This window comes from Humulus lupulus, chromosome 2 (genome assembly GCF_963169125.1).
Source record: "Humulus lupulus chromosome 2, drHumLupu1.1, whole genome shotgun sequence".
NCBI classification, from domain to species: domain Eukaryota; kingdom Viridiplantae; phylum Streptophyta; class Magnoliopsida; order Rosales; family Cannabaceae; genus Humulus; species Humulus lupulus.
In genome coordinates this window covers 85829385-85856829 of record NC_084794.1, presented here as the reverse complement: position 1 = coordinate 85856829, position 27445 = coordinate 85829385, and the positions used below count along the sequence as shown (strand labels likewise).

The window sequence follows — 27445 nt, the reverse complement described above, 5'->3', positions numbered from 1 at the left end:
TGGATATATAATAGGCTGGAAGAGTTCGGTGTTGAGAGTGTGTTAAGAAAGAGTTAGGCATAAAGAATATGTTGCAAGATACTTTGCGAGGGACTGGAAATATTAAGAAGAACTAAGAATTTCTAGAAGAGGAATTGGGGCACAGGTAATAAAGGAGCTCGTGGTGACAGCAATAGACTCATCATATGGAAGACTTGGCATGAGTCAGAAAGGGAATAAATTTGTTAAGAAACAACTATGGATAGTGGAGAAAATCGATTGGACTACTTTGGTTGGACGGTATAGCAACTAAGCTGACTAGTAGGGATTCAGATAGGTGTGCAAGGGAGGACTGGGCACACTCCATAACTCGGCTACAGATAGGTTTGGTTTCAAGGACATCATGAAAGATGATAATGGTTTGAAAAGAGAGAAAAACTACTGAAGTAGTTGAAGAAGTTTGATCTCGAGGTGAATCAGTTAGAGCATCGCATTGTGAAAATTGTTAGCACCATTTGATATGAATAAAGAGTTTAGATGCTCGGGTATTAGACAGGACAATGTCTCCAGGAATTGTTCTGCGGTCTGGTTATCATTAGCTGAGGGACAAGGAGAGAGACATTTTAGGAATCATGGCTTATACCGGGTAGGGTACGATGAATTGGTAACAAAGGTTCTTAATTGATTTAAGCATTAGTGACTCAGGTGAGTTCTACAAGTAGAAGGTATAGGAACTGTACGGACAAATCTCCTTCAAGGTTTATGGATGATATGAGGGACTACTCCAAGTTAGAAGTAGAAAGCGAACGACTACGCTGAAGATGTTAGCAATAAAGAAGCAGGGTCACAGGTGAAGCTCGATGAGGTGTCAGATGGGTCTTGTCAGGGGTATTCAGAGTAATGCTACAAGGAGAAGAAGGAACAGGTATGTAGAGGTTTGGTCTGAAGCCATAGAGAAGCTACTAAAGAACGTTTGAGGGATAGAGAGCAACAAGAATGGTAAACGCGTCATCCACTACACAAGTGTCTTCGCAGAAGCCTACTTCGAAGATTGGGGGGAAACAGTAGAACTTGAAGATAGACTGAATGGATAGTGTTAGATCAGGAGTTCAAAGAACATAGTAAGAAATGATTAGCTTTTGGTAATGCAGGAATAATCGTGTTATGATTGGGTAAATGGTTGCAGCGTAAAGAATCTAACTTTTGGGTGAAGATGGGAAACTATGAGGGGTGCATCACAGGTTGGGGCACGCCCAAGCTTAGACTGATGAGAGAATGGATTGAGCCTCGTGGAAGGTAAAGTGAGAACATGGTAAATTTACTTAATTAAATGAATAGGCAGAGTACGCATCGTAAGCGGTAACAAGTATTTGGTCATTCATAAGAAAGGTAACGCTGAGACCCAGATTTAGTGAAAAGTAACAGATGGGTGATTGGTGTTTGAAATCCTCGATGGTACGAGATGAAATTTAATTGGAGGCGGAACTCCTAACTGGGAGGCGTGTGTCAGTCAAAGAATAACGCCACAGATTGTAATGGAGTGGACATGGAAACGACTGAGATTGGTGTTGTGTTAGCATGTAATGATAAGCAGGAGATTATCACTAAGCTATGGAGTCCAAAGTGTTGGCTTTGGTTGAAACAGGAAAGAATGCTGCCAAGGTAGTACAAGTTGGGATACTAGGATCAGATGAAAGATCCAATGAGAATTTGGCATAGAAGTGAGAATTCTGAATGGATATCATTCCACCTCCTAGGGTATGTTGTACCGGGAGGGTTGAGCGGGTGACAGAACTTAGTATCTTCTTTTGGACACAGGAGGGTAAAGTGATGTGGAGGTGTATCACAGGAGTAGACCACGTCAAACTATAAGTAAGGTATGTGGACATGAAAAGTTTTAACTCAGCTGGATGAGTTAAGGTAGTTGGTTCAGGTGAACTGGTAACAGGGTAGAACGTCTATGGTAGTGAATTGAGACCCTATGGTATTCTAAGTTTTGGAAAGGAACTAAAGAACAAAGCGAACAGAGTGGGAAATTGGAATTATCAGTTGATTGCAAACGGAATAGCAGTCTGAAAGCTTAACAGATATCTTAAGGAGTTAAGCGCTGAGTATGCGAATACTTGAGATGTTAAGGAAGTGTAATTCTTGATTAGTGAATCCTGATGACAAATACTGGCATCTAGCTAAAGTAACACGAATATAGGACATGGTAAGAGGTGAAAGATAGTGAATGCTACAGTTTAGTATTGGTCCAGAGGGAAAGCCAAAGAGGTTGATGGAATTCTTAAGGCAGGAGTGTCTGCCTATCTAGAAGAATAAAAGAACTTGTACATTGTTAAATTTTGGAAAATAAAGTTTCGGGATAAGAGATTTGTGTCTCTCTAAGTAAGAGCAGACAAGGAATAGAGTGGTGTTTAGAGAAAGGAAGGGGAGTTCTGACTCCTGATTCAACATAAATTCTGAGGTTGTACCAAGGGTTAGACCAGGGGCCTATAAATTGATCTCACTCTTATAGGGGTGATGGCTTATGGATATTTATGGAATCAGGAATAAGACAATGAGGTGATCATTGTGAGCTAAGCGGGCCCTGAAATCTCAGCAGGGTTGTGGTGTATCTTAACAAAAAAATTTAATCCTAAATCGCCAATCATACTTAGTTACACGATTATGGCCAAATGACTCGATTAGTGAGTTTAGCACTATTTAAAATGCACACCGTAACGATCCCTAGAGATTAGGGCATTACACCCATCGTCCTGGAAGGGCATAAGCTTCCCACGGGCAACACATGGGAGATGGACGGGGAGAGGAACGAGTTCCGAAACTACCGGATGATAGATGCCCTGGAGAAACATTTGGGAGTGGAATCGACTCCTGGACTCTTCTACAATCGGCTGGCCCGAAAGGAAGAGAAGGCCCATACCAGCATGGGCGAGTTCAGGGCCTAAAGCATAGGCCATATCAGTGTGGGAGCTACGCTCCCGCTTCATGATTGACCCAAAACGGGTATGTTTTAAAAATTTATATTGCAAGCGCATGAATCGCTCATATAAAATAGTGATCGTGTAAGCAAGGATGTCGAACCCAAAGGAGTTGTCTAAAATAAAAATAAAAAACTATTTTAAACCAAAATTAATAATTTCTAACCTAGCTCCAAAGATTGATGAGATTTTTGTATAATGAAAATAAAATAAAAGATAATAATAAAGAAATTAAAAACAATATATAAATTTTAATTAATAGTAGAAATCTAGATGGTAAAAGAAGATTATTAAGGTATTCGAATCCACAAAATATAAGTTCAATAATATTTATAAGTACATTGATTCCAAAGTTTTAGTGATAGTTAAAATAAATCAAACTATCATTTTCCAAATAGATTTACAATTTTAAGCACAAATTACTTCTAAAATGATAGGATTTTTCTTCACTAAAAAGTATAATTTCAAAGTATTTAATGTGAATCAACCTAATGAAAAAAAAAAAAAAAAGACATTATTTATAAGGCAAAACATAATATTTTTGTTCTAAGCATTGGATGTGTACAATTTAATGGCACATCTTACACAAAGAACATTATGTTTTCACACTAATGAAGAACAAAGTGTAAATATGTGCTAACAATCCAAAATACATGATATTTAAGATAAAAGAAGATATTTGAAGAAGAAAATCCATAAACTTTGTTGCACAAATGGGAAATCAACATACAAAATAAATACTATTTAGTTACATATTGTTTCATCATCACCTTAAGAATCTTAAAAAGATTAGAAACTCATAACTAGAATAGAAATTACAAACCAAAAAAATTACAAACATCAATTGGAAAATTTGGAGGAGGAACCCCCAAATTTTTCCTCTAAAAGCTCATAGAAAAAATGACCAAAAAGAAGAAAAATATGAAGAGAATGGAGTGGTCTTCCAAGTGTAGGAATGCTTGGGATGCTTGCTGCCAACCTCATGATAGATGCCCCTAGCTTTTGGGGATTGCAGTGCGAGAGAGATCCCATCTTGAGGGAGGAGTTGGCCCTCGTTCACATTGAGGCTGTAGAGGCCGCAGCCCCGGCGGACGCGGAGAAGAAGAAGAATAAGCAAGGCCGCCAGGCCGAGAAGGCTGCGTCTGAAGAGCTGGACGCCCTTATCGAGGGGGCTCAACCGAATACTGGGGCTCCTGGAGCTAGCATTTCGAGGCAAGGTAACTAACCTCTGCTTTTAACTTATGCTCTTCATTTTGAGGACTTAGTTAGGGATAGGCAACTGTACCGAGATTACATGATCAGGGCCATCGGAGAAATGGGGCTTCCTTTCCCCATTGTCTTAGATACGTTAACCCTCATGTACTTGTCCGGGTTCTTACAATACGATAATTTTTTGGACCATGACGACATGGGGGACCGTATTCATTCTTTCGCCCTAGGGAAGTTGAGTTATGCCCGTTTTTAGATAAGGGTTCGGCCCGGAGGAGTTTTGACTAGTATTTCCCTTATTATTTTTTGACTTCCGTCCCCATTTGTTTATTTTGCTAATGAGTTTTTGTCTGTCTATTTCAGGTGATCCAGAAATGTCTAACCCTGTGGCCAAGATGAAGGAAATGATCGAGGCCAGGGCGGCCGCAGCCAAGGCATCGGCGAAGAAAACTGTCAGGGGCCCGACCAAGAAAAAGATCATGGAGCTAGTGCTCGTGGGTTCCAAGCCAGTCCCAGATGTTTCTGAAAGGGTTCCAGCTGCGAGTTCCTCCTCGGTAGCGCCCACCGAAATGATCCCACCCCAAGCTAGTCCTCTCCAAGTTATTAACTTGGATCAGGAACCGTCTGAAGGTTAAAGGACAGAGAAAAGGGCAGCACGCTCGGCCACCGTAGAGTCCCCAAAGTGGGCCAAAAGCGCCACGACCAAGGATCTTACCTTAGTCGAAGTGCATTCCTTAGGGGATAGCGTGATCATCACGCAACAAATCTCAGACGCCCCCAGGCTCCCTGTCAACCCAGACCTTCCTGAGGAAAGGGATCTGGTCCTCCAAGAGGAGAAGATGAAGATGATGTCCTAGGCTTGGGACAATGGCCGGGACAAACGATATTAGGTGTACTGGGCCTTCACCATTTGGCGGAAGGTGGAGTTCTCCAACAGTTTGGAGGCTTTCAATGCTCCCCAACCCATCGTGGACCGACTGGTAACCGAGATCGGGTTACGACCTAAGCTGGGCCAGGACACAGCTCCACTAGCTGCTGATTTGCTGGCCTAGGTGGGAAATACCATGTCTACCCTCCAGTTGAATCGGCACGCTTCCATGGCCAGCCAGGATGTCCTATTCGTCTCCCAGGCCATTCGTCACTAGGCCACTGCGGTAAGTCACAGGCCCGTGTAAGATTTTATTTTTCCATACTTACTACTTGTATATTTTCTAAGTTTGGTTTGTTCTAGGACGCCCTGTTGGCTCATAGGAACACAGATCTAGTGGCCGAAATGGCGATGAAACTGGAGACGGCCTAGATGGAGCTGGAGGGGGCCGTGAACTAGCAATAAACCGCTAAGGAGGCCCTGGCCAGTGAAGCTACTCGGATCAAGGCTGACCGCAAGGAGGCTGCCTAAATTCAAGCCCAGCACGAGGAAGCATTATCCAGGAAGGACGCTAACCATAAGAAGTTGGTGGACAACCTAGAGGCGGAGCTGCTTCGCGTTCGGGGCTCAGAGGCATCGACCAAGGCCCTTCTGGAGGCAGTTGAGGCCCAAATTCACCGAGAGCGGGAGAAGGTGGCAATCCTTGAGTCCCAGAACCATGCACTGGATGGATTGCTTTAGCTGGAGATAAAGGGGAGCGAGGAGGCTAGCCAAGCGAAGGAGCAGGCGGATGCCTTACTGGGCGCCACTTTTGACGATGCCATTTACATGGCCTGGCTCCAAGACAGAAACATTAACTTCCTCGTCTACCCAGATCCAGCTGCAAAGAAGGCCAAATTTGAGGCCAAGGAGAAAGCCAATGCATAGCTTTTGTCCATGGGCGAGCAAGATGAGACTATTCTGGATGTCCCGGATCAAGACGAAGCCTAGACCTGGGCCTTTGTATTGTGATTAGGGCTTCTTTCTTTTTTTTCTTTGTACTTGTATTAATTATATGGACGCGAATGCATCCGAGACAATTTTTATCGTTTGTATTTATATATTGACTTTATCTTATGCACTATGATTTCCATTTTACATTCGTTTGTTTTTCCTCGAAATTCACTAAGTGTTTTTATCACTTTGCATGAATAAAATTCACTAAGTGTTTTTATCACTTTGCATGAATCTGGGTAGAATGTTGTGTGAGAATCAGAATCCCATGATCCACAAGGAGAAAGATCGGGTAAAAAAAGCTATGCAATCCCACATCGCTTGGGGAAGGTCAAGTGTAATGATTCTAAGACTATGTAGGTATGGGACTACACAGTTGAAGATGGCATAAATGGATTGATGGGTACTACCTATGCCAACAAGATGCATCTTCTTTTCGGTAGCCCATCACTTGAGAGCTCCAAAGTTAAGCGTGCTTGACCTGGAGTAGTCTCATGATGGGTGACCTCCTGGGAAGTTTTCATGGAGTAAGGTGTGGTTCTGGACGGGTTCATATGTGTCCCATCTATGAGACGGGACTGTCGTGTCTACTGGGATGACCGCTTCACATCCGTATACCATTGAGTAGGAGTATGTCTGGTTGACGTTCTCTCTATGGCCCGGTATGCCCATAGGACATGGGACAATTATTCCAGCCACTTGCTCTTGCAGGCTTGTAGCTTTTTCTTTAATGTCCCATTTGAAATCTTGTTCACGGCCTCTGTTTGCCCATTTTCTTGAGGCCTTGCGACCGCGAAGAGGCTTTTGACGATGCCATGTCTTTCACAGAAGTCAGTGAAGTGGATGCTGTCAAATTGCTTTCCATTTTCGGACACGATTTTGTGGGGGAGGCCGTATCGACACACATTGTTATTCACAACGAAGTCCATGGCCATGGTGCTCATTGGTTCCACTTCGACCCACTTGGTGTAATAGTCGACGGCCACGATGGCATATTTTACACCTCTTTTCTCGGTCGGGAGCGATCCTACTAGGTCGATTCCATACTGCAAAAGGCCAGGGACTGGTCATCAAGGTTATTTTTGTTGGAAGGGCTCGCGAGATCTTCGTGTACCGTAGGCACTATTTGCATTTGCGAACGTAATCAACACAATCCTTCTTCATCGTCGGCCAAAAATACCCCTGTCTTAGGATTTTCTTGGACAAGCTAAGTCCGGCCGTGTGATCTCCACAAAAACCTTCGTTCACTTCGTGCATGATTGCGTTCATTTTCTGTCCCAGATACGCATAGAAGATATGGAAAACCCCTTGCGATAGAGTTTTCCATCCATCATGACATATCTGGGAGCCTGGTACTGAAGTTTCCTGGTGACAGCCCTGTTCGTGGGCAACCCCCCTGTGGTTAAGTAGTGGATGAGAGGGCCCATCCAGGACGTGGAGTAATCTATGGCATTGACTGTGGGGGCCTGAATACTGGGTGCGGGAAGATGGTCGATCGGGACAAGCCCAGAGAGTTCTGCTTCAACATCTGTGGAAAATTTTTCCATTGTATCTGCAAACACGTTCTGTTCCCTAGGGATTTGGTAGATGAAGTATTTTTTGGAGGATTGGAGTAACTCTTGGGTTCGCGTCACGTAGGTGGCCATCCTTTCCCCCTTTATTTGGTATTCCCCCAAAAATTTTCCTGACCACCAATTGGGAGTCGCTGTAGACTTTAAAAAAAACAACCAGCTATGGCTTTCACTCTTGACCAGGGATATAGCCGTCTTCTCTAAGGCAGAAAATACTCAAGAAGAAGGAGCAAACTACTCAAGAGTAAATCTTAAGAGAAAGCTCTTCCCATTGCACCTGACAAGGTAGCCTTTTTAGCTGAGAAAAATAAATGGTTCAGATGAACAACCAATCCTGGAAACAGAAATGAAATAAGAGTGTTCTAGATAAAGAAACTCAAATAGAGCAAACTCCAATGCATTTACGTAAATGAACAAAGGTCTGAGAATTTAAAGCTTTAGTGAACAAGTCAGCATATTGAGCTTCAAAAGACACATGAGATATCACAACTGATTTTGATTCTACCAAATCTCGAATAAAATGATACCGAATGTCAATATGTTTAGTCCTAGAATGCTGCACAGGATTTTTTGAAATATTAATGGCACTAGTATTATCACAATACATGAGTAAAGTGTTTTGAGGGTAACCATAATCAGCAAGCATCTTATTCATCCAGAGTAATTGAGTGCAACAGCTGCCTGCTGCAATATATTCGGCTTCAGCAGTGGAAAGAGAAATAGAGTTTTGTTTCTTGCTGTGCCAAGATACTAGGTTGTTTCCCAGATAAAAACACCCTCCAGAAGTACTCTTTCGATCATCTAAGTTTCCAGCCCAATCTGAGTCACTATATCCTACTAATGACATATTGGAGTCATTTGTGTACCATAGACCAAAGTCAACTGTACCAGCAACATATTTCATTATTCTCTTAACAGCTGTAAGATGAGACTCAGTGGGAGTGGACTGATATCTAGCACACAAACCAACACTAAAACAAATGTCAGGTCTACTAGCGGTCAAATAGAGTAGACTCCCTATCATACTGCGAAAAAGTGTTGGATCTACAGGTTTTCCTGACATGTCTTTAGTAAGCTTAAAGGTTGTGCCTATAGGAGTTCTAGCATGCTTAGAATGATCTAGACCAAATTTTTTTAACATGTTAAGAGTATATTTCGACTGGGAAATAAAGATTCCAGTGGATAACTGTTTGATCTGTAATCCTAGGAAAAATGAAAGATCACCTATCATGCTCATCTCAAATTCGGACTGCATTAACTCAACAAAATGATTGATAGCACCAGGGCAAGTAGATCCGAAAATGATATCATCTACATAAATTTGAGCTACGAATATACCTGGATGCAAATGTCTGATAAATAGAGTTTGATCTGCATTTCCCCTGACAAAACCATTGCTGAGAAGAAAAGAGGTTAACCTGTCATACCAAGCTCTGGGTGCCTGTTTCAGCCCATATAATGTCTTTTTTAATTTGTAGACATGATCTGGTAAATGAGGATCAGTAAACCCCACTGGTTGTTCCACAAAAACTTCTTCTTGAAGAATCCCATTCAAAAAGGCACTTTTAACATCCATTTGATGGAGCTTCATTTTGAGGTGACATGCAATGGCCAGAAGCATGCGAATAGATTCAAGATGAGCTACAGGAGCAAATGTTTCGTCAAAATCAAGACCCTCCACCTGATTATATCCTTGAGCTACTAGACGAGCCTTATTTCTAGTAATATTGCCAAACTCATCTGATTTGTTTTTAAAGATCCACTTGGTCCCCACAATATTGGACTCAGCAGGTCGAGGAACTAGCTCCCAGACATCATTTCTCTTGAATTGTTCAAGTTCTTCCTGCATAGCACTTATCCAATGTTCATCTAGCAAGGCTTCCTTGGCAGATTTTGGTTCTAACAAGGATAGATAACATGAGTGACTAATTTCACTTGTTGCTTTTCGCCTAGTCACCATGCGGTCAGTTGGATTACCAATAATGACTGATGGAGGATGAGCTTTTGGAATCCATGAAGGAGGACCATTTTTATACAACTGAGCATGAGATGGGACCACTGTATCTGAATTAGTAGACTTTTGAGGATCAAAACTGGGAGGAGATTCATCTCCAATATTGCTAGATTGATCAGACGAAGATGTTCCAGCTGACTGGGAAGGGGAAGCAATTTCTTCAGTAATAGGTACAGTGGGAACAACTGGTGGAAAAGATAGGATAGGTGGGTCATCATCTTCACTAGATGCAACTTTATCCTCAGATTCATCAAATCTCACATTTACAGATTCCATGACGGTATGAGTGCGCTTGTTGAAAATGCGATAGGCTCTACTGTTTACTGCATACCCCAGAAATATTCCTTCATCACTCCTTGGTTTAAATTTGGCCAGATGATCTCTGTCATTCAGAATAAAGCACTTACATCCAAAGATATGAAGATGAGCTAGATTTGGAGTCTTACCCTTTCAAATTTCATAGGCAGTCTGAGTTGTCCCTGTTCTGAGATGAACTCGGTTGCTAATATAACAAGCGATATTTACTGCCTCTGCCCAAAAACGAGTGGCAATCTTCTTCCCACAGAGCATTACCCGAGCCATCTCTTGAAGAGTTCTATTTTTTCTTTCAACCACACCGTTTTGTTGAGGAGTTTTAGGAGCGGAGAACTCATGAGCAATACCAAGATGATCACAAAATTCAGCAAAAAGACTATTCTCAAATTCCTTCCCATGGTCACTTCGTACCCTGTGAACTTTCATAACCTTTTGGAGTTTTTCATTTTGAAGTTTAAGGACAAGAGCAGAAAAAACTCCAAATGTATCAGACTTTTCTCGGATAAAATTTACCCATGAGTATCTGGAATAGTCATCTACACACACCATCACATATCTTTTCCCACTAATGCTCTCTGTTTGCATTGGTCCCATCAAGTCCACATGTAATAGTTCTAAAACTCTTGAAGTCTGCAGAAACTTCACTGTAGGATGAGAGACCCTTGTTTGTTTACCCAATTGACAAGGTGCACAAACCTTTTCTCGACTGACTTTACACTCTGGAACTCCCCTAACTGCCTTGAGCTTGATCAATTTCTGCAGGTCTCGGTAGTTTAGATGACCCATTCTATGATGCCACAAATCAAATTTTTCGAGAATAGTTCTATTACACAGAACTTCACTGTCTAGCTTATAGCAGTTGTCAATTGATCTTTTGCCTGTTAAGACCATTCTTCCATCTGACGAAACAACAGAACAACAGCTGTTAGAAAAATTCACCAAATAACCCGAATCACACAGCTGACTTATACTGATCAAGTTTGCTTTCAGCCCCTCAACGTACAGAACATCCTTTAAAGATGGAAGATTCTTCAAAAGAAGTTCCCCTTTTCCTTGAATAGCACCTTTGTTTGCATCACCAAATGTAACAGCTCCTTCTATCTTATCTTGATAGTTGATCAATAGGTGCCGGTTTCCAGTCATGTGTCGAGAACAACCACTATCAAAATACCACTGGTCATCCTTAAATGCAGACAGAGATATATGAGCCACACAAGCTTTTGTATCCTCAGAACTTGTGTTAGGACAGATGTCAAAGGGAACATGAACAATCTTCTCTGAGGACTTCAATCCCTCCTTTCTCTCAACTAACTTTTGGAGATAGTTCTGTAACTTGAAACACTTTGGGCGTATATGACCTCGTTTGTTGCAGAAGTGACAGACTGGAACAAATCTTCCACTAGTGAAATTTTTTTGCAAACTTGGCCTGCTCCAGGATTCATCTTCTTGAGTCTGAAGATTTGTAGATAAACTTGCATTTGACTGACGGCTTTTGGAAGAAGAGGGATCATCAATCATTCTCTCCTTTCCGCATTTGTTTAAAAACCTTACCTTGGTTCGAAACCCCTCTGCTCCTAATTCATCACGAGGTTTTTTAACTTTCAAAGCTTCAAAAAATAAGGCCTGCAACTGCACATTCTTATCGTCAATCTCCCTTAGTAATCTTTTGACTTTTCCCTCAAGATTTTTATTACTCAGAATTAATTCTTGATTTCTTCCTTCAACCTGCTTTACCTTCTTGATCATAGTCACCCATTGATCATACATTTGTTCATAAGCAGATTGTTGATCCAGACTTTCCACATTAGATTCTCCAGACTCATCATTCTCACTTTCATCCTTACAATTTGATGAGGCCATAAAAGCAACCACGCATTTATCTTGATCTGACTGTTCACTGCAAGATTCTTCTTTCTCTTCATCACTGTCACTCCACGTTACTGCCATAGCCTTTTTCTTCTTTAGAGTATTGGCACATTCAGCTTGAATGTGACCAAACCCATCACATTCACGACAACGAATTTCTCTATTTTTCCTTTCCTGTGAAGTCACAGATCTTTGATTAAAGGGCATAATCTTTTTGGGACCATTTTCTTTTCCACCAAGATTTCCTCTCCTCATATTTCTTTTCAAGAACTTGGCGTAGTTTTTCGTAAGAAATGCCACTTTATCTTCAGTCAGGCCATCTAGCATATCACCTTTCTCTACCTCCTCTTTGTGTACGAAAGCAAGACTGTTGCTGCCCTTATCCTTCTCTTTTCCCCATCGTTTTAAAGTCATCTCATAGTTTTGTAAAGAACCTATCAGCTCATCCAGATCCAGTTCTTCAACATCATGTACCTCTTCAATAGATGTAACTTTAGCTTTAAAAGCTCTTGGTAAGACAGCTAGAACCTTTCTGACAAGCTTCGTGTTTGAGTAGGTCTTTCCAAGGGCATATGACTCATTTGAAATGTCACATAATTTGGCATGAAATTCTGCAACAGTCTCTCCCTCCTCCATATTCAAGTTTTCAAACTAAGTAGCTAGAGCCCTTAATCTTGCTTTCTTAACCGCTTGAGTCCCTTCATTCTTTGTCTTCAGTTTTTCCCAAGCCTCTTTAGCAATTTCACAGTTGGCTATGACTTTCATCTGATTTGTAGAGACTGAATTGAAGATAGCATGAAGAGCTTTGGAGTTGAAATTAGCCTTCTCAATCTCAGTTTCAGACCATTCACTCATCGGTTTAACAATTTCTACTCGATTTTCAGTAATACTCGGAGCTTTCCATCCATCCACCACTGCCATCCAGACTCTTTCGTCCATAGCTCGCAGAAAAGCCCTCATCTTGGTTTTCCAATAGGGATAATTTGACCCTTCCAACATCGGAGGTCTTGAAGTAGATCCCCCTTCTCTGAACATATCCATTTCGTCCTGCACACAAGATAAGCAGATACAACACGAAAAAGAACAGACAGAACAAGAATTTCCCAGAAAACAGATTCACAGAAAAATCACTAAAGCAAAGAAACCCAAAGTAAAAATATCAAACAGATAGAGATCGATCTTTAGTAACCATGCTCTGATACCAATTTGAAAGTGGGTGTGCTACTTTAATGATTGTTTCAAATTACTTACAGTAATCAAAGAACCTAATACTCAAAGAACTCAATTATTAATTGACCATGAAACACTTGTAATCTTTCAAGAAGATTTATTATAGAACTGAAATTATTCAAACAGAGTTTACAAATACAACTTACAACCAGCAATACAGAATATAGATTGATTGTACAATCAAATCAATCTATGTACATCAATTAGTAACCAATTACGATCTATAGCAAAAACTTGATAGAGATCCTTCTTCGAACTCCCTTCAAAGAATCGACTGAACTCCCTTCAAAGAATCGACTGAACTCCCTTCAGTGAATGTCTGTTCCAAGCTTTAGCTGCTCCTCTTCAAAAGCCCAAGTAGATCACTAGCTTCTTCTCCACACTTATCTCTGCACCACAAAGAAAAGTCCAAGAAACAAGATCTACAATCTAGGGTTTTTTTCTCAAAGAGTTAGTTGTTCTGTTTAGCATAATGATCTATATATAGAAGGAACAGAAACAAGTGACAAGGGCTTGTCACGTGGACTGCCAGCTGGAAAAGACCATTATTATTTTAACTAATAACTAACCTGTCAAAACAGTGATAACCCTTTATACAGTTGAGATAAAACAGATCGAAAGCTAGACAAGACAATATGCATAATTTTTGACAACAAACAGCAAGAGCTAAAACTTGACATTAACAATATTTTTAGATTTCTCATAAGATTTATCTCATCTTTCCATGGTAAAGAATAATAATCACTTGAATACATTTTTGTAAAATATATTTGTGCATCAATGTTAAATCTTCCAAATGAATAGTTGAGATGTGAACTTCTCATTTGTGTAACTTTTCTAAATCAAAGATTCAAATGAATAAGTATGCATATTGGTGACTCTTGATCCTTCCTCCTTGTTACCTATTGTTACATCACACTTTATTCTATCTTTATTTCTAATATTTAAATCTCCACAAAAAAAAAATATCACTTGTTCTATTTTCTTCATATTATTTATCTTTAACATTTATTTATTGATTAACTTTATTTATTTGCCTCCTTATGGAATCGACCACCCGATCTATACTACGACAACCGCTAAGTGGAAGTCACGTTTGGGCATTAAACAATCACAATATACACAAATATTGCATTTATGCCCTCAATGAAGTAAAATTACAAATATGTCCCTAATAGTCAAAAAGGGACCCACATGCATATATAATCCACATAAACATGCATTTCTAATCACATAATCACCAAATTCACATATTAACATAATAAATTAATTATTGTCCTCCAGGCACGCTAATCAAGACCCTGAGCCTTATTAGCAAATTTGGGACGCTACAAGGCTGACTGGAAAAAGTAGGATCCGAGAGAAGGAGGACATGGGTTGGTGGTGAGAAGAAGGTGGTCGGAAAAATGGAAAAAGTCATAGGGAGGAGAATGAAAAATAATTGTCAAGTGTCAAAAGGGAATTGCCTGTGTTTTTTTTATGGTCTATTATGTTTATAATATTCCACAATTATTAAATACTGAACAGAAAGTTAATGGAAAGTACTAGCAACTGCACTAAAATATTATTATCCCAAGAAAAAATTGAGTATTTAATTATTTTAGTGCCAATATTAAAAAAAAAGACTTTTTTTTTATAAGTATACTACTAATTTAAACAAACCACAATAACGATACGCAAAATTATATTTATACTATTAGTGCAAAAATAACAACATTAATGGTAATCAAATACAAATACGGTCATAAATAAAATATCCGACAATTAATATTCTTTTATTCCAACCAATTAATTAATAATTATAATGTATATAGAATATACTATAATTACTATTCATATTAATTAACGAAATAATAATAATAAAGTAAAATCAAAATAGATTCAAGCATAAGATACAATTCATTTCTGCATTTGTAATTATAAAGCAAGAAAAAATGATGGCTTAAATATGCAAAGGCTTTGATCTGATGACTCGAATCTATCAATTAAAAGCAACATAAACTAAAAGGTTTATAATATCCAACAATAGAGAAAGACAATGTAATTAGAAATTGGGGAAAGAATACACAAACAAATGACAAAACCAAATATTATATCAAAATAACTATACAACGAAGAGCAAAAAGAAAAAGAAAAAAAAACTCTAAAATATAACTAAATGAAACCCTAAAAATAAAAACTGATAAGTTTATTTAAAATAAAAATGATTTAAAACAATTACAGTGCTAGAAAATTAGGCTGCAATTACAATTTGGAAAGAAGAAAACATAATAAATTGAATAAACCAAAAAGTATATTAAGACAATTACATTAAACAACAAAAACAAAAATTTAAACTACTACAAAATGAAACTAAATATATAAATTAGTACAATTATTTTAGTGAAAACTTAATTGACATAAAAATTGGCGTTAATAACGTAACACAAATCGGGTTGTAATTACAGAAAACAAGGAGAAAACCATAATCCAAAACAAATATATGAACCAAAAGTAAGTTATAACTAAATGAAATATTATATATAGGGTTTATACTTTTTTGGATTCTGTCTTTTTTCTACTACCTGTTTGACTTTATGTTTTGATAAATTACTTTTTGGACCTTATGTTTTGTAAAATGGTTAAAATAGAACCTTAAATCCGATTTTGACCAATGTTTTCTCAACTAAAATCACAAATAATTTACCAAACTAACAATTCAGAACAAAAATAAAATTATTCTGCTTAAAAACTGTGTTGTTATATTCAATTTTTTTTTTCATCAAAATTGAGTTTAAGGTTCTATTTTAACAATTTTACAAAATATAGGGTCCAAAAAGTAATTTGTCAAAACACATGGTCCAAAAAGTAATTTGTCAAAACACATATTCCAAACAGGTAACGAGGAAAAATACAAGGTCCAAAAAGATATAAACCCTTATATATAAACCAATAAATTTATTCAATTAAATATAAACCAATATTTAAATGACATAAGTAGTCTTAAACCTGTCATTTTGAAAATATAAGAATCAAATGCAATAGAGTAACAATAGACCATCATGTTAATGAACCACATTAACCTTAATAAAAACACAAAACAAAAAAAAACTCTTCCACTGAAACCAAGATACCTACACTGTCACAAACCTACTCAACCCCAAAATACCAAAATGCAAACCCCAAATCAACACTGAATATAAACCCATAACTAATTTTTGAACAAAAAAAAAAATCGAACAATTAAAGTGAAACCCATACACAATCAAATGTTAGCCGAGTTTTATAAAAAAAAGTGAAATAGAACAAAAATAAACCAAGGAGTTAATAAACAGAAACACCCTTGTCAAAAAACAACCAATGAATAAGCACTTTAGTTAAATCTACCAAATATATCATAACCATAAACACAATGAAGAAAAACCCTAAACACCCAAAATGTTAATCCAAAATATCTTATAAACAATAAACAAACAGTTAAAACAATGAAAATCATATAGTGATAATCAAATCAAAACCTAAAATCCATAATAAAATACCAAAACGTTTATAAAATTAAGCAAAAACTAAAAAAAGACAAACATTTCATTTAAACATTAGCAAATCATCATCTTCCATCTCATAATCAAATTGGATTGGGGATTTCTCCATAGATTTTATCTTCTTTGCAAGTTGTGCTTGATCTTTGGGTTATGGCATTTGATTTTTCTTTGTTGCCATTTGAGAAGTATTCAACTTAAAGTTGAGTGGCGATGGAGTTTGATAACCCATAGCTGCTTAATTGTGTGTCGAAGCTGGAGAAGAAAGAGATTCACGAGTCCATGTTTGGATTATTATGTTATGATTTTGAATTAAAAAATTAGTGAAGTTTGAGTATAGAGAAGAGAAGTAATGAGCGTCAGTTCATAAAAGAAGAATTTTTTTTTTTTGAGATAAAGTTCATAAAGGAAGTTATTATAGTGAATGGAGCAAAACATGGAATTGATATATTAACTTCCCATCTTTAATTTCAAGACAAAATAACTTACTATTTTAGATTTAAAATGTATTTACGGCATAAATACATAATATTTTTTGTTTTATATTTTTTTACGTTTTTAACCGTTTGTCACTATCAAATTTGTTAACTACATTTAAGACTGATTGAATTGCCACGTGTCACTCTACTATCCATCCACCTCATAATTTTTTTCAAAAAATATTATTAATTGATTTTAAAATAATAAATAATAAAAAAATAATTAATTTTAAAAAATAAATTTATTAATCTTTTTTCTTTAGTTTTTTTTTCTCTCTGTCTGACTCTCTCTCTCTCCTTCTTCCCATATTTTTTTCTCGGTCTCTCTCTCTCTCACTTTCTTCTTCTTCTTCTTCCCCAGAACATCTAACTCATATCTATCCTCTTCCTTGATCTATGTTCTTCTCCTCGCGCCACCACCATATCGACGATCTTCACCCAAAAACCCAGAAGAAGGACTCGTCGTCGCCTGGGTTGTGGTGGTTCGTCGCCACCTGTGTTGGACGGTGGGGCTAGTTCTTCAGGGACGAGGATGGCGGGGGGTTCAGGGAAGGTGGGCCTGGTTCTTCAGGTAGGGACAAGAACATTGGGGATGGGTTTTATTAACGCGAACAAAGTGTGGCTGACCTCTCTTCTCTCTCCCCAGTTCTTCATTATCGTGGGCAAGGTGAAGGTGACATTGGAGCTTGAAGGCATACATCAATGGCAAATTTTGTTGACTGGGTTGATCTGTGTTGGTTGGTTGATTTTTCTTGTTTCTAGGTTTGGGTATGAATTAGTTTTAAAAAATTGGGTTTGATTTTGCTTGATCCTAGATTTGATTTTGAATTGATTTGATCTAATTTTGTTCTTGATATTGAGAAAATAGTGGTTTTGATTTTTTTTTCATTATGAGATTTGACGATGAAAAAAAAATCTGGAAAGGAGAAGAAGAAGGTGAGGGAGAGAAGGAGAGGAAAGAGATGGAGAGAAAAAAATAAATTTTATTTAAAATTATTTTCAATTAATTTTTAATTTTAAAATCAATTAATAAGTTTTTATAAAAAAAAATATGAGGTGGACCACTAATATGTCAACACGTGGCATTCTAATTAGTTTATTCTATATTTAATGGACTGGTAGTTAGGGAAGAGGAGAAAACTTAACCTTCGGTATTTTTGCCGTAAAAAAAATTGGATACATAAGTGTATAAAATCGAAAAAATTATGTATTTATACTGCAAATACCCATAAATTTAAATCACTTTTAAAATTAAAAAAGTCATAACTATAGAATCTCTTAAAAAGTGAAATAGAATCTCTTAAAAAGTGAAATCTACAAATTATAAATAGGGAAATTTACATAATACACTTAATTTTGCTAAAAAATTATATTTTTACGGACTCATAAGTTTTTTTTTAAGATTTTAAGGAAATTTTTACATTTTTATGATTTTGTCTATTTTCGTCTTATGTTATTTTTTAATTGTTTTTTTAGTTGTTTAGGCTTATGTATATTTGTTTTCCTATTGTTTTTTTGTTGTGTTAAATTTATGTATAGTTGTTCTGTTGATGTTTTATTGGTGTTTAGTTGTTTTAAGATATATTTTTTTTAAAACATATTAGTATGCAATGAGTGTTGAAGTATTGTTTTTTAGTTGTTTTTTAATATCTTAGTATACAGTGGGTTAATGTCTAGATGTTGTCCAATTGTTGTTTTTTAATTATTTTTTTGACACCGTATTTTTGTAAATAAAATACTTTAAAAATCGTATTTTTGAAGAAAAAAAATCAAGAATAGTAAAAAAGTAAAAAAACAAAAAAAAAAGTATATTTATGAGAAAACCCTCGTGATAAAAAAAATTGTAGTTAATAGTGTAATTTTGTAAAATGTTGAAAATGGTTTGGTAAGGCCTGTTTCAAATAGGCCCTAACTTTACAACTTGTAGTCAGCCCAAAAGCCCATTATCTTTCTTTAAATACTTGGAGAAATCAGATTGTGTGAATAAGCTTTCGACGCATACAGGAAAGAAACCCTAACGTAAGAGCCGCTAAGGCAACTTCACAGTTTCTTCTTTTCGTATTTAGTTATCGTTATTTATTTGTGTTTTGGATTTGAATGAGTAGAATAGGGCGACGATGATGAGTGCTTAAATTTCTGACACCTCTTGTATGAGAAGAATTCGATACTCTTCTTTGAGCACAATTAGCAACTCTCTGAGCCCTTCTTTATCTCCTAATATTTTTATTTGCCCTACTTTTGCTTCAGATTCAATGTTTTTAAAATTTTATTTTTTGATTAAGTTTTCGTTGGTCTGTTTTTTGAAGTTTTGGATTCTATGAGATATAATTTTTATAGCGATTTCTTGAAGAAAATTTTGCCAAATGTAAAATCGTTAGCTATTTTAATATAGATTAAATATTTATTTTTTTGTTGGGTTTTCTTCTTCTTGAATGTCCTAATCTTCAATAAAACAACATTATTTAGAAAAGTAATACTCTATGATAAACGACAGTATGCGGACAGTGTTTGAAAGAGCGATTTACGTTCCAAGAACATAAATGAAAAACTTCTTCAGCTTTAAAAATCGTTGGTCTATATAAGCCATATTTTTGTAATCTGATGATGTTTTTGCCAAGTAAACAATTTATTTAGATTTTTTTAAAAAACATCCGGGGATGCTTAGGGTCTGATAGGTAATAGATGATTTCAAAATCTCAAAATGTGTGGGACCCACTAAAACTAAACTGTATCCTAATCTGATGTAATTTAGGAAACAATCATTTCACGTTTTCACCGTTTTGTAATATTTTCTCCAAAAACCTCCCAAGCCTCGGACCCACTTCTCGTCAAAAGCTCCGGCCTCAAACCAGCCTCTCTTCGAATGCTCCAGCCTCACAGTCAGATCTCGTCGATTGCTCCGGCATCAGATCTCGTCGATTGCTCCGGCATCAGATCTCGTCGTCTATCTAGTCGAAATGGCCGGCCCAGATCTCGCATAGACCAACCCCCGCCAAAAGCTTGCAAGAAGGATGAGCCTTCCGTCAAGAATTGCAGTGACACTTCCTTTGGTCAACGTTCGACTTCTGCCTTCCTTCTCTCCCATTACGAGAGGTGCTTTTTAATCACAATCACTGTCAGTCTCTCTCTCTCTCTCTCTCTGTTTTCTGCTATGTTAGCTTGAAAAAAAAACTTAACCATGCAACTCTAATAGGCTTTCCCATTACTGGGTTCGTCTCATTTTCGAGCAAGTTTACAAGTTTCAGACGTAATTTTCCCAAGAAAATGGCTTGGAATTGTGATAAAAATGATGTGACTGTTGAGAACAAATGTGGGGTTGTTCTTCCAGCCTCCGAATCTTATCTCGAAGAAGCTTGTGAAGCTCTTAGAGCTGGCAAGGTCATTGCTGTGCCCACCGATACCCTCTATGGATTCGCCTGTGATGCTTGGTATGTTCCATTCATTTGCCATGAAACTGTTTGTTTAATTTACTCATAGAAACATTTCATTTTCTTTTGGGATGCGGACTCAAGCGCTCAGTGTTGTTGCGTCATATTTTTAATACAGACCATAAGAGGGTCAGATAGTAGTGTGGACAGAACTGAAATGTTCTTAAAGAAGCCATGAGTATGCATGATCTTCTTTGGTTTTGACGTGGAATTTGAGCTAGAATTTTATTGGCCAATGGGTCGAGAACTAAGATCTAAAAGAGAGTGAAATGCACCTTGTAATTAATGTGATATGGTCACAGATTAGTATGCTTATTATAAGAGATTAAGTAGATGTTAGACATATGTCTTGAAGATGAATTACATTAATACTAATATCTTTCAGAAAAAAAAATGCTTTTTTTTGGTTGCTAATTAAAATGTTTGATTAATCATGCTTAGCTTTGCAAGTGATCAATTTTCATGTGGAGAGTATTTGTTATAAATATTTCTAATTTTTTGTTTGTACTCGTGGGAACCTAATTGCAGTTCTTTGGAAGCAGTTAACAGGATTTATGAGATTAAGGGGCGTAAACACACGAGTCCTCTTGCAATATGTGTTAGAAATTAAACGCTTTGCCAACACCGAGCACTTGCCTAATGGCTTACTCGAGTCTCTCCTTCCAGGACCTGTCACTGTTGTACTAAAGCGAGGTTTGTTCTTAATAACTTTTATTATAAATGAATTTAAGGCTTTGTAACTTGTAAGGACTAAGATATGTATAAAATTGAAAATTGTCTTACTGCCACTTGAGAATGTTGGGTGGATGAGTGTGTGTTAGGGCTCAAGTCTCCATAATGTTTCTCATAAAACAGATAAAATTGTTTTAGTACTTTTCTGAGTTAATATGTTTGCTTGTCCCACCCTGGATATTTTGTAGAAGAATTGTGTTCGCACTTGAGTCAGTCAGTTATGTTTGAAGCAATTACGTGTTAATTCTAATATTTTCAGGAGAGTCGAGCATTCTTGAGAAGTCTTTAAATCCAGGGTTGGACAGTATAGGAGTCCGAGTGCCAAACTATGACTTCATCAGGGTCGTTGCTCATGGATTGGGGAGTGCACTGGCTCTTACTAGTGCAAATCCAAGCGGGCAGCCTAGTAGTGTTAGCATCAAAGATTTTGAGAATCTCTGGGAACATTGTGCCTATGTTTATGATGGTGGTGCTGCCTTCAGGTACAGCAGGCTCAACAGTTGTGGACCTCACCAAAATCGGGAAGTACCAGATTCTTAGACCTGAAAGGTATGGATTCAATCTACTGTATGTGTTCATCTTCAAAACATAAGTTAAATAAAAAACACAAGAAGAGCATTTAAGCTCAGAAAGAGGTTACATAACTAGTCAAGAGTCTTCCAATAACAGAATTCTGTTATAACCCCTATAACTGAAACCAACAAACTTGCAGCTGCCCCCAGGAAGAAAAATAACAAACTTACAGCTGTAATAAACAGCTAAGTAACTAACATCAGCAGCTTAAGTAACTAACTCAGTTACTACAAATATTTTTTATGAGGGCTGCTGTGCAATCTAGCCTTCCATCACAGTGAGACCTGCATAGCATAGGGCCCATCAAGATGGAGGGCCTGGATGCGGGCGGGATAGTTGCATGTAAAGTAGCTGTGCCTGGCAAATTCTTTTATTTTTATTTTTTTTAACTGAATTTTATTTGTTGCTGATTTTTGTACCATGTCACACTCTCTTGTTTCATTTGATTTGGGCGTTTAAAACAATAAAAATATCTAAACTGAATCTGTGAATTCATGTAACCGTGCTCATTTTTGGCATTGAATTTGCAGTGCTGAGGCTGAGACAGTTGCAATCCTTAAAAGCCATTCTTTAGAGGAAGAAACAACAGCTACTTGAAATAACTTTCTGGTCATATAGATTTTTTTTAATTATTATTATTGATAGCATAGGCCAAATGAATTATAAAATTGGCATTGGTTGAACCAATCACCAAGGCTACCACTTTGAAGTTAAATTTATTACAAATCCCAAAAAATTGTGCCGAATATGCTTTTTGTTAAAACGATTTTGGTTTAGTCTGTGCACATCTGCCTGTTTGTGCCAATAGTCCATGCGCAAATAGTTGTTATGGTCTACCCACTCCAGTGTCGAGTTGGTTTCAGCTATCCACAACTGTATCAAAATGCAATTCTAATAATAGAATGTTTGAACAATATTTAGTTGATGTGATGAAGCAGGAATTTACAAGGCAACACAGATTAATTTCGGTCAAGCAGATGGAAAATATTAGAGATGACATTGCTGGACAAATGTGGCTTAATTATAATAATAATATTTAGTTAATTAAAAATGTGCAACTTTAATTTAGAAAAAAAAATTAAAATTAATGACAATGCAATATTATTATGAATTTAATCAATACATTAATATTAAATTTTAATTTATCAATATAATTAAATTTTATCTAATTAAATTTGTAGAAAAATCAAAATTTAATATTATACTACTACTTATGTATATAAAAATAAAATTAATATTCAAACCAATCATATTTTTAATTTTTGTTATATTTTCAAATTTAATACTAATCACAGATTTAGTTTTTTAAAACTCAAAATTAGAAATAGTTTCCTGACATTGAACCAATCACATTTTCAGAAATATATTTTGTTATTTTTATTTCAGAATTTTATTTTTAAAAAATATAGTATTTTAATCACAAACTAATTAGACCTTTATAGATTTCATTTTGACTGTGTCATTCTTGAAAAGGGACAAAAATGAAACGAGTACAGTTAAATATGAGTATTCACTCAAAATTGTTTTATGGTTGATAATAATATCATATTGTTTAATTTGGGTCTATCGTTACACTTTATGAAATATACATTTTTATATTTGAAATTTATATACACATGAAAATTATTAATAATTCTAATTTGTTAATATACATTATAAACATGATTTGGAACTCTTAGCCCAAAAAATAAATCAAAATGGAAATAAAATGAAGTATTATTCTCTGGTTTTGGATCGCAAATACATACTTTTTACAGTTCGTGTCAACACAAAACTCTCAAATTAGTTAAGCTAACCCAATAATAATTACAACTGCTCTTGACTTTGGTTGTAACAAGGTCGTTGTTGGGTAGACATTAGATTTGTAAGTTTCTTTTTTGACAATTGAAATTGGGTTGGGGCGTTGCTAGTTCCTCTTTCTGTGCCACAAAATTTTGATTTTGGTACGTTGATTTCCTTTGCCAACTTCTCTGCCCCTTCTTCGTCATTAATAATTTCATCAAAGCAAATATATCTTCCACCTGTTGTCTTGTTCATTGCCTCGTAAACACAAACGTGTGCCTCGGCCAATCTGTTTACATCCACACTTGCCAACAATCCATTTTTGTACATCTCTTGAGCTCCTGTAATTTTTACACATTTGACATTATATACAGACATACACACCCAAAAAAAAAAAAAAGACTAGTTTGTTTCAACTCTTATTTAATTGTAAAGTTGGGCTTCAAAATTTGGTGAAATTGATTATTCACATACTTTAGGGGGTGGTAATATTACCTTTAAGATAAGCAGTTGTGGCTGTTGAATTTATATTGTAAAACTCAGGACCAGTAATGAGACCTGGGCAAATGGATGCCATGTTCAACCCACTTTCCTCAGCTACTATCCATGTAGCCTTCTCAGCCCGTAGCTTTCCCAGTGCGTACCAGAGCTGATTTTTCGAAGTAATATGTAAATGAGCATTCATAATTAACGAAAATCCCCATTTTTTAAAACTAAATTAAGGTTAAATGTAAGTTGGTTACATCCATGATCAAGTTAGGGACTAGGAAGCTTACCTTTTTGTCTCGACATAGCGATTCACTACTCCAGCTATCGTGGTTTATTAGAAGAGAATTTTCTTGCTGACGGGTGCTGTCTCGCCATAGACAAGTCAAAAGTGAAGAGGTCAGCACAAATTTTTTCACTGATGGTGTTCTTGCGCATGCCTTGATCACATTCTCGCTCGCTTTGGCTTCTATGTCAGCCATGTATTTCTGCTTGCATGATTCATATGAAACCATAAAACGCAAGTTAGGTATGTAGCGCTATCAAACTAAGACTAAAACATCCATATTAAAAATTAATTGAAAAGATAAACTAAAAAAGATGACGAAATTCTAGTACATGGACCGAGCTACAGGGAGTATCTTTTATTCATCAAATTAGTTTGGGTCAATATGCTTTTTGTTGAATAAATATAAGTAATATTCCAATTTTGCTATGAAACACGGTTAGCTTTTTTTTTTTGCTGGGTGAAACCCGTCAAAGAGGGGGCAAAAACTTCATTAAAAAGTAAACAATCGGGTACTTTTATTCTAATATGTAAATAGGCACATTGATTTGTTTCACTTCACCTTTTGCTTCTTTAAAGGAAAAAAAATGTGGATAATAAGATGTTGAAAATGTAGACACGATTCTAACCAAGTGAAAGAGTAAGCAAAAGGTGAATTGAAAACATAGCAAAAGGAATGTGTGTTATGTATTTAAGAGTTTAATGTGAAATGTATTTTGTATAGAATTTGGTCATGGTGGAGATTTGTCAAACTTGAATACAGTTAATTTTCCAGGAAGGTGAGAGCTTCCGCGGTCATTGACTTGGACAACACACACAAATTGCTATTTAACTGAAAAGAAAAAAAAATGAAATGCCAAATGAAGAAGCCTGTGCGGCTTTTTAGTTTAGGGGTCAGTATTTTATATAGCACGTTTAGGACATGACAATATTTTTAATAAACAACAATGAAACTATATAATTTAGCGTTAGTGATATGTACATAAAATAATTGTCATATGTTACATAATTTTATAATTCTTTTATATACAAATTGAGATTGCAGGATATGGTCTCTCCTTGAAAAAAAAAATTGGGCTGGCAGTAGTCATCTTTATAAATATGCATGTATATATAATAATAATAATAATAAAGTAGTAACGGAGAAATTTCTTATCCAATTAGACATGACAAATCACAAAATCGAGTCAAAAATAAACATCTGATAGAATTTTTTAAAAAATTAAAACAAAGTATAATAAACCTAGTGGCTAATTTGCACAAAAACTACTACGTCTTAAGTAATAGAGGACGATTATTAGGTTGTTCCTTTTATTAAAATTAAAAGGGGTGAACAACTTATATCAGCCAATTCAAATCGGCTTATAAAAGTTAAAATCGGGATGAACATTCAAACATTGTATATAATTGATTCATTTGCTTCTCCCTATTCTAGGGAATGGGTTGAAGCAATGATACCGTGATTTTCAACATACCGTTGCCAGGAGCAGGAGCCTACGGTTCTACGTCTTGTATATAAATCATAAAAAATAAATATATTAATTAATTAAAAAATGGAAGGTAACACTAACTAACAGCATTCTTGCTGTCACTTTGACATTTTTCCCTCTCTTTACTCTTCTCAACCATACATCTCTAGGTTGTAGTAACCAACCTCTTTTTCCTCTCATATTCTATCAATCCATGTGCAAAATTATATATTTAATTTAAGACTTATGCTACACACATAAAATTACATGCGCAACACTTCTAATGTGACAGGTTTTTAATCACCGTCCCATTTAAAAAAAATATGAGTTATCAAGTAACTTTTGATATGACATTGCCAATTACTTATGTGTCACAATTATTTTGGAAAATTATGTGTCTCAATTATTTTACTCAAAAATTAATTGAGATACCGGATTTAGCAGCAAAACCCATTAAACAAAATCAAGTTTTATTTAATATAGTTTAGAAAAGGAAAAAAAAAGAATGAGTGACTTACCGTGTAGCCAGAGAGACCTGCAGGGTCAATGAAAGCAGAGGTGTGGAATACACCACGACAGTCCTTGAAAACTTCTGGTAGTAAGCTCTCTTCATCTGCTAGATTTGCCATTATGGCTGATATGTTATTACTATTGTTATTCCCATTGTTGTAGTTTGACTCCATTTCTTCTATTTTTTCCAGATCTTCTGTACATTGTCATATCATATCATATAATTAAGATTAAGAAACCATGTAAACACGATGCAATAATAATATTGTTATTATTAAACCGATATAATATTAATATTACAGAAAACGCAGAGTATAAAGAAAAGAAGTTAAAAATTTTGATTTATCAATATAATAGCAAGAATAAAAAACAGAGTAATAAGAACAACACCAAAATAGCCAAAAACATTATTATTATTATTACACGAAATATAAAATAAAATTTTCATAGTTGTAGTCGGTGAAAAAAAGAGAAGGAAAGAAAGAAAGAGGAATCGGTTGGTTTCGACTACCTGGATTATCGACGATGATTCGAACGGAGTAGCCACGAATCAAGAGGCAGTTGACGATGGCGATACCTAAGAAGGAAAGACCACTTGTGACACAGACCAGTCCACCTTGATCACCGTCATCGGTTTCATCAACAGCGCCGTTGAACCGATGATCGTGTTGGCTTTTCCGGCGATGGGCGCCGGCAGATGCCATTAACATGCGGCGGAACTCGTCGAGCTCGGCCTTTGCCCTCTCCTCCGATCTAATAATTCCCATTGTTGTGAGGTCGTAGCAGAACAGTACAGTGAAGGAGAATTCGGTGTGTGAATGAAGAAGATGTGGGTCTGCCGCTAAACCCCTTAAATATATGTATGACGAAGAGAGAGAGATAGAGAGAGGAGGGCAATTTATGTAATTTGGCAATCACGTAAAACGTATTGATTTTTTTTTCTTCTTCTCAGTTTCGGCTCGGCTCCGCTTATTCTCTGACCAGACCACTCTCTTGGCTTGTACTGAATATGAAATATGAATATAATTTTTTTGGGAGTCAAAGAAATCAAATTAACTATTTATTATTATAGTCTCCTAATTGACTTCTATTATAGTAATGTATATAGCAATGCTTTTCTTTTCTTTTCTTAATTTTTTTCAAAGGTTTCTGT

The 27445-nt window shown here is 36.3% G+C and overlaps 2 protein-coding genes, 1 non-coding gene and 1 pseudogene across 4 annotated transcripts; 2 read left to right on the top strand and 2 right to left on the bottom strand.

The window, feature by feature from the left end:
• Positions 1-10068: 10068 nt before the first annotated feature.
• Positions 10069-12435, bottom strand: LOC133814482 (uncharacterized). Its single transcript, XM_062247437.1, has one exon. The coding sequence runs from the start codon at positions 12433-12435 to the stop codon at positions 10069-10071; it is 2367 nt and encodes a 788-aa protein (XP_062103421.1).
• Positions 12436-18825: 6390 nt separating this feature from the next.
• Positions 18826-22675, top strand: LOC133818159 (uncharacterized; annotated as a pseudogene).
• On the top strand, positions 19137-19228 carry LOC133820358 (small nucleolar RNA snoR1). The gene has a single exon (XR_009886773.1). It is a non-coding gene; the product is annotated as a small nucleolar RNA snoR1 (small nucleolar RNA).
• Positions 22676-23457: 782 nt separating the features above from the next.
• LOC133818158 (cinnamoyl-CoA reductase-like SNL6) lies at positions 23458-27127 on the bottom strand. 2 transcript variants are annotated; one of them, XM_062250877.1, is made up of 5 exons: positions 26804-27127; positions 26301-26485; positions 24318-24515; positions 24037-24190; positions 23458-23882 (listed from the first exon to the last, which is right to left on the bottom strand). In XM_062250877.1, exons 1-5 carry the CDS (start codon positions 27057-27059, stop codon positions 23566-23568), a joined length of 1110 nt encoding a protein of 369 aa, XP_062106861.1. In that variant the 5' UTR covers positions 27060-27127; the 3' UTR covers positions 23458-23565. The 2 variants fall into 2 exon arrangements, with proteins under 2 accessions (XP_062106861.1, XP_062106860.1); XM_062250876.1 differs by having other exon boundaries at positions 26301-26488; positions 26804-27126.
• Positions 27128-27445: the final 318 nt, after the last annotated feature.

Excerpts from the sequence above, each read along its gene's own strand:
- LOC133814482 (XM_062247437.1), bottom strand. The coding sequence starts at position 12,435 with ATGGAGGAGGGAGAGACTGTTGCAGAATTTCATGCCAAATTATGTGAC.
- LOC133818158 (XM_062250876.1), bottom strand. The coding sequence starts at position 27,059 with ATGGGAATTATTAGATCGGAGGAGAGGGCAAAGGCCGAGCTCGACGAG. Across the intron at positions 24,516-26,300 it reads CAGGTCTCTCTGGCTACACG|AAATACATGGCTGACATAGA; the intron begins GTAAGTCACTCA and ends TCATGCAAGCAG. Across the intron at positions 23,883-24,036 it reads CACAACTGCTTATCTTAAAG|GAGCTCAAGAGATGTACAAA; the intron begins GTAATATTACCA and ends TAAAAATTACAG.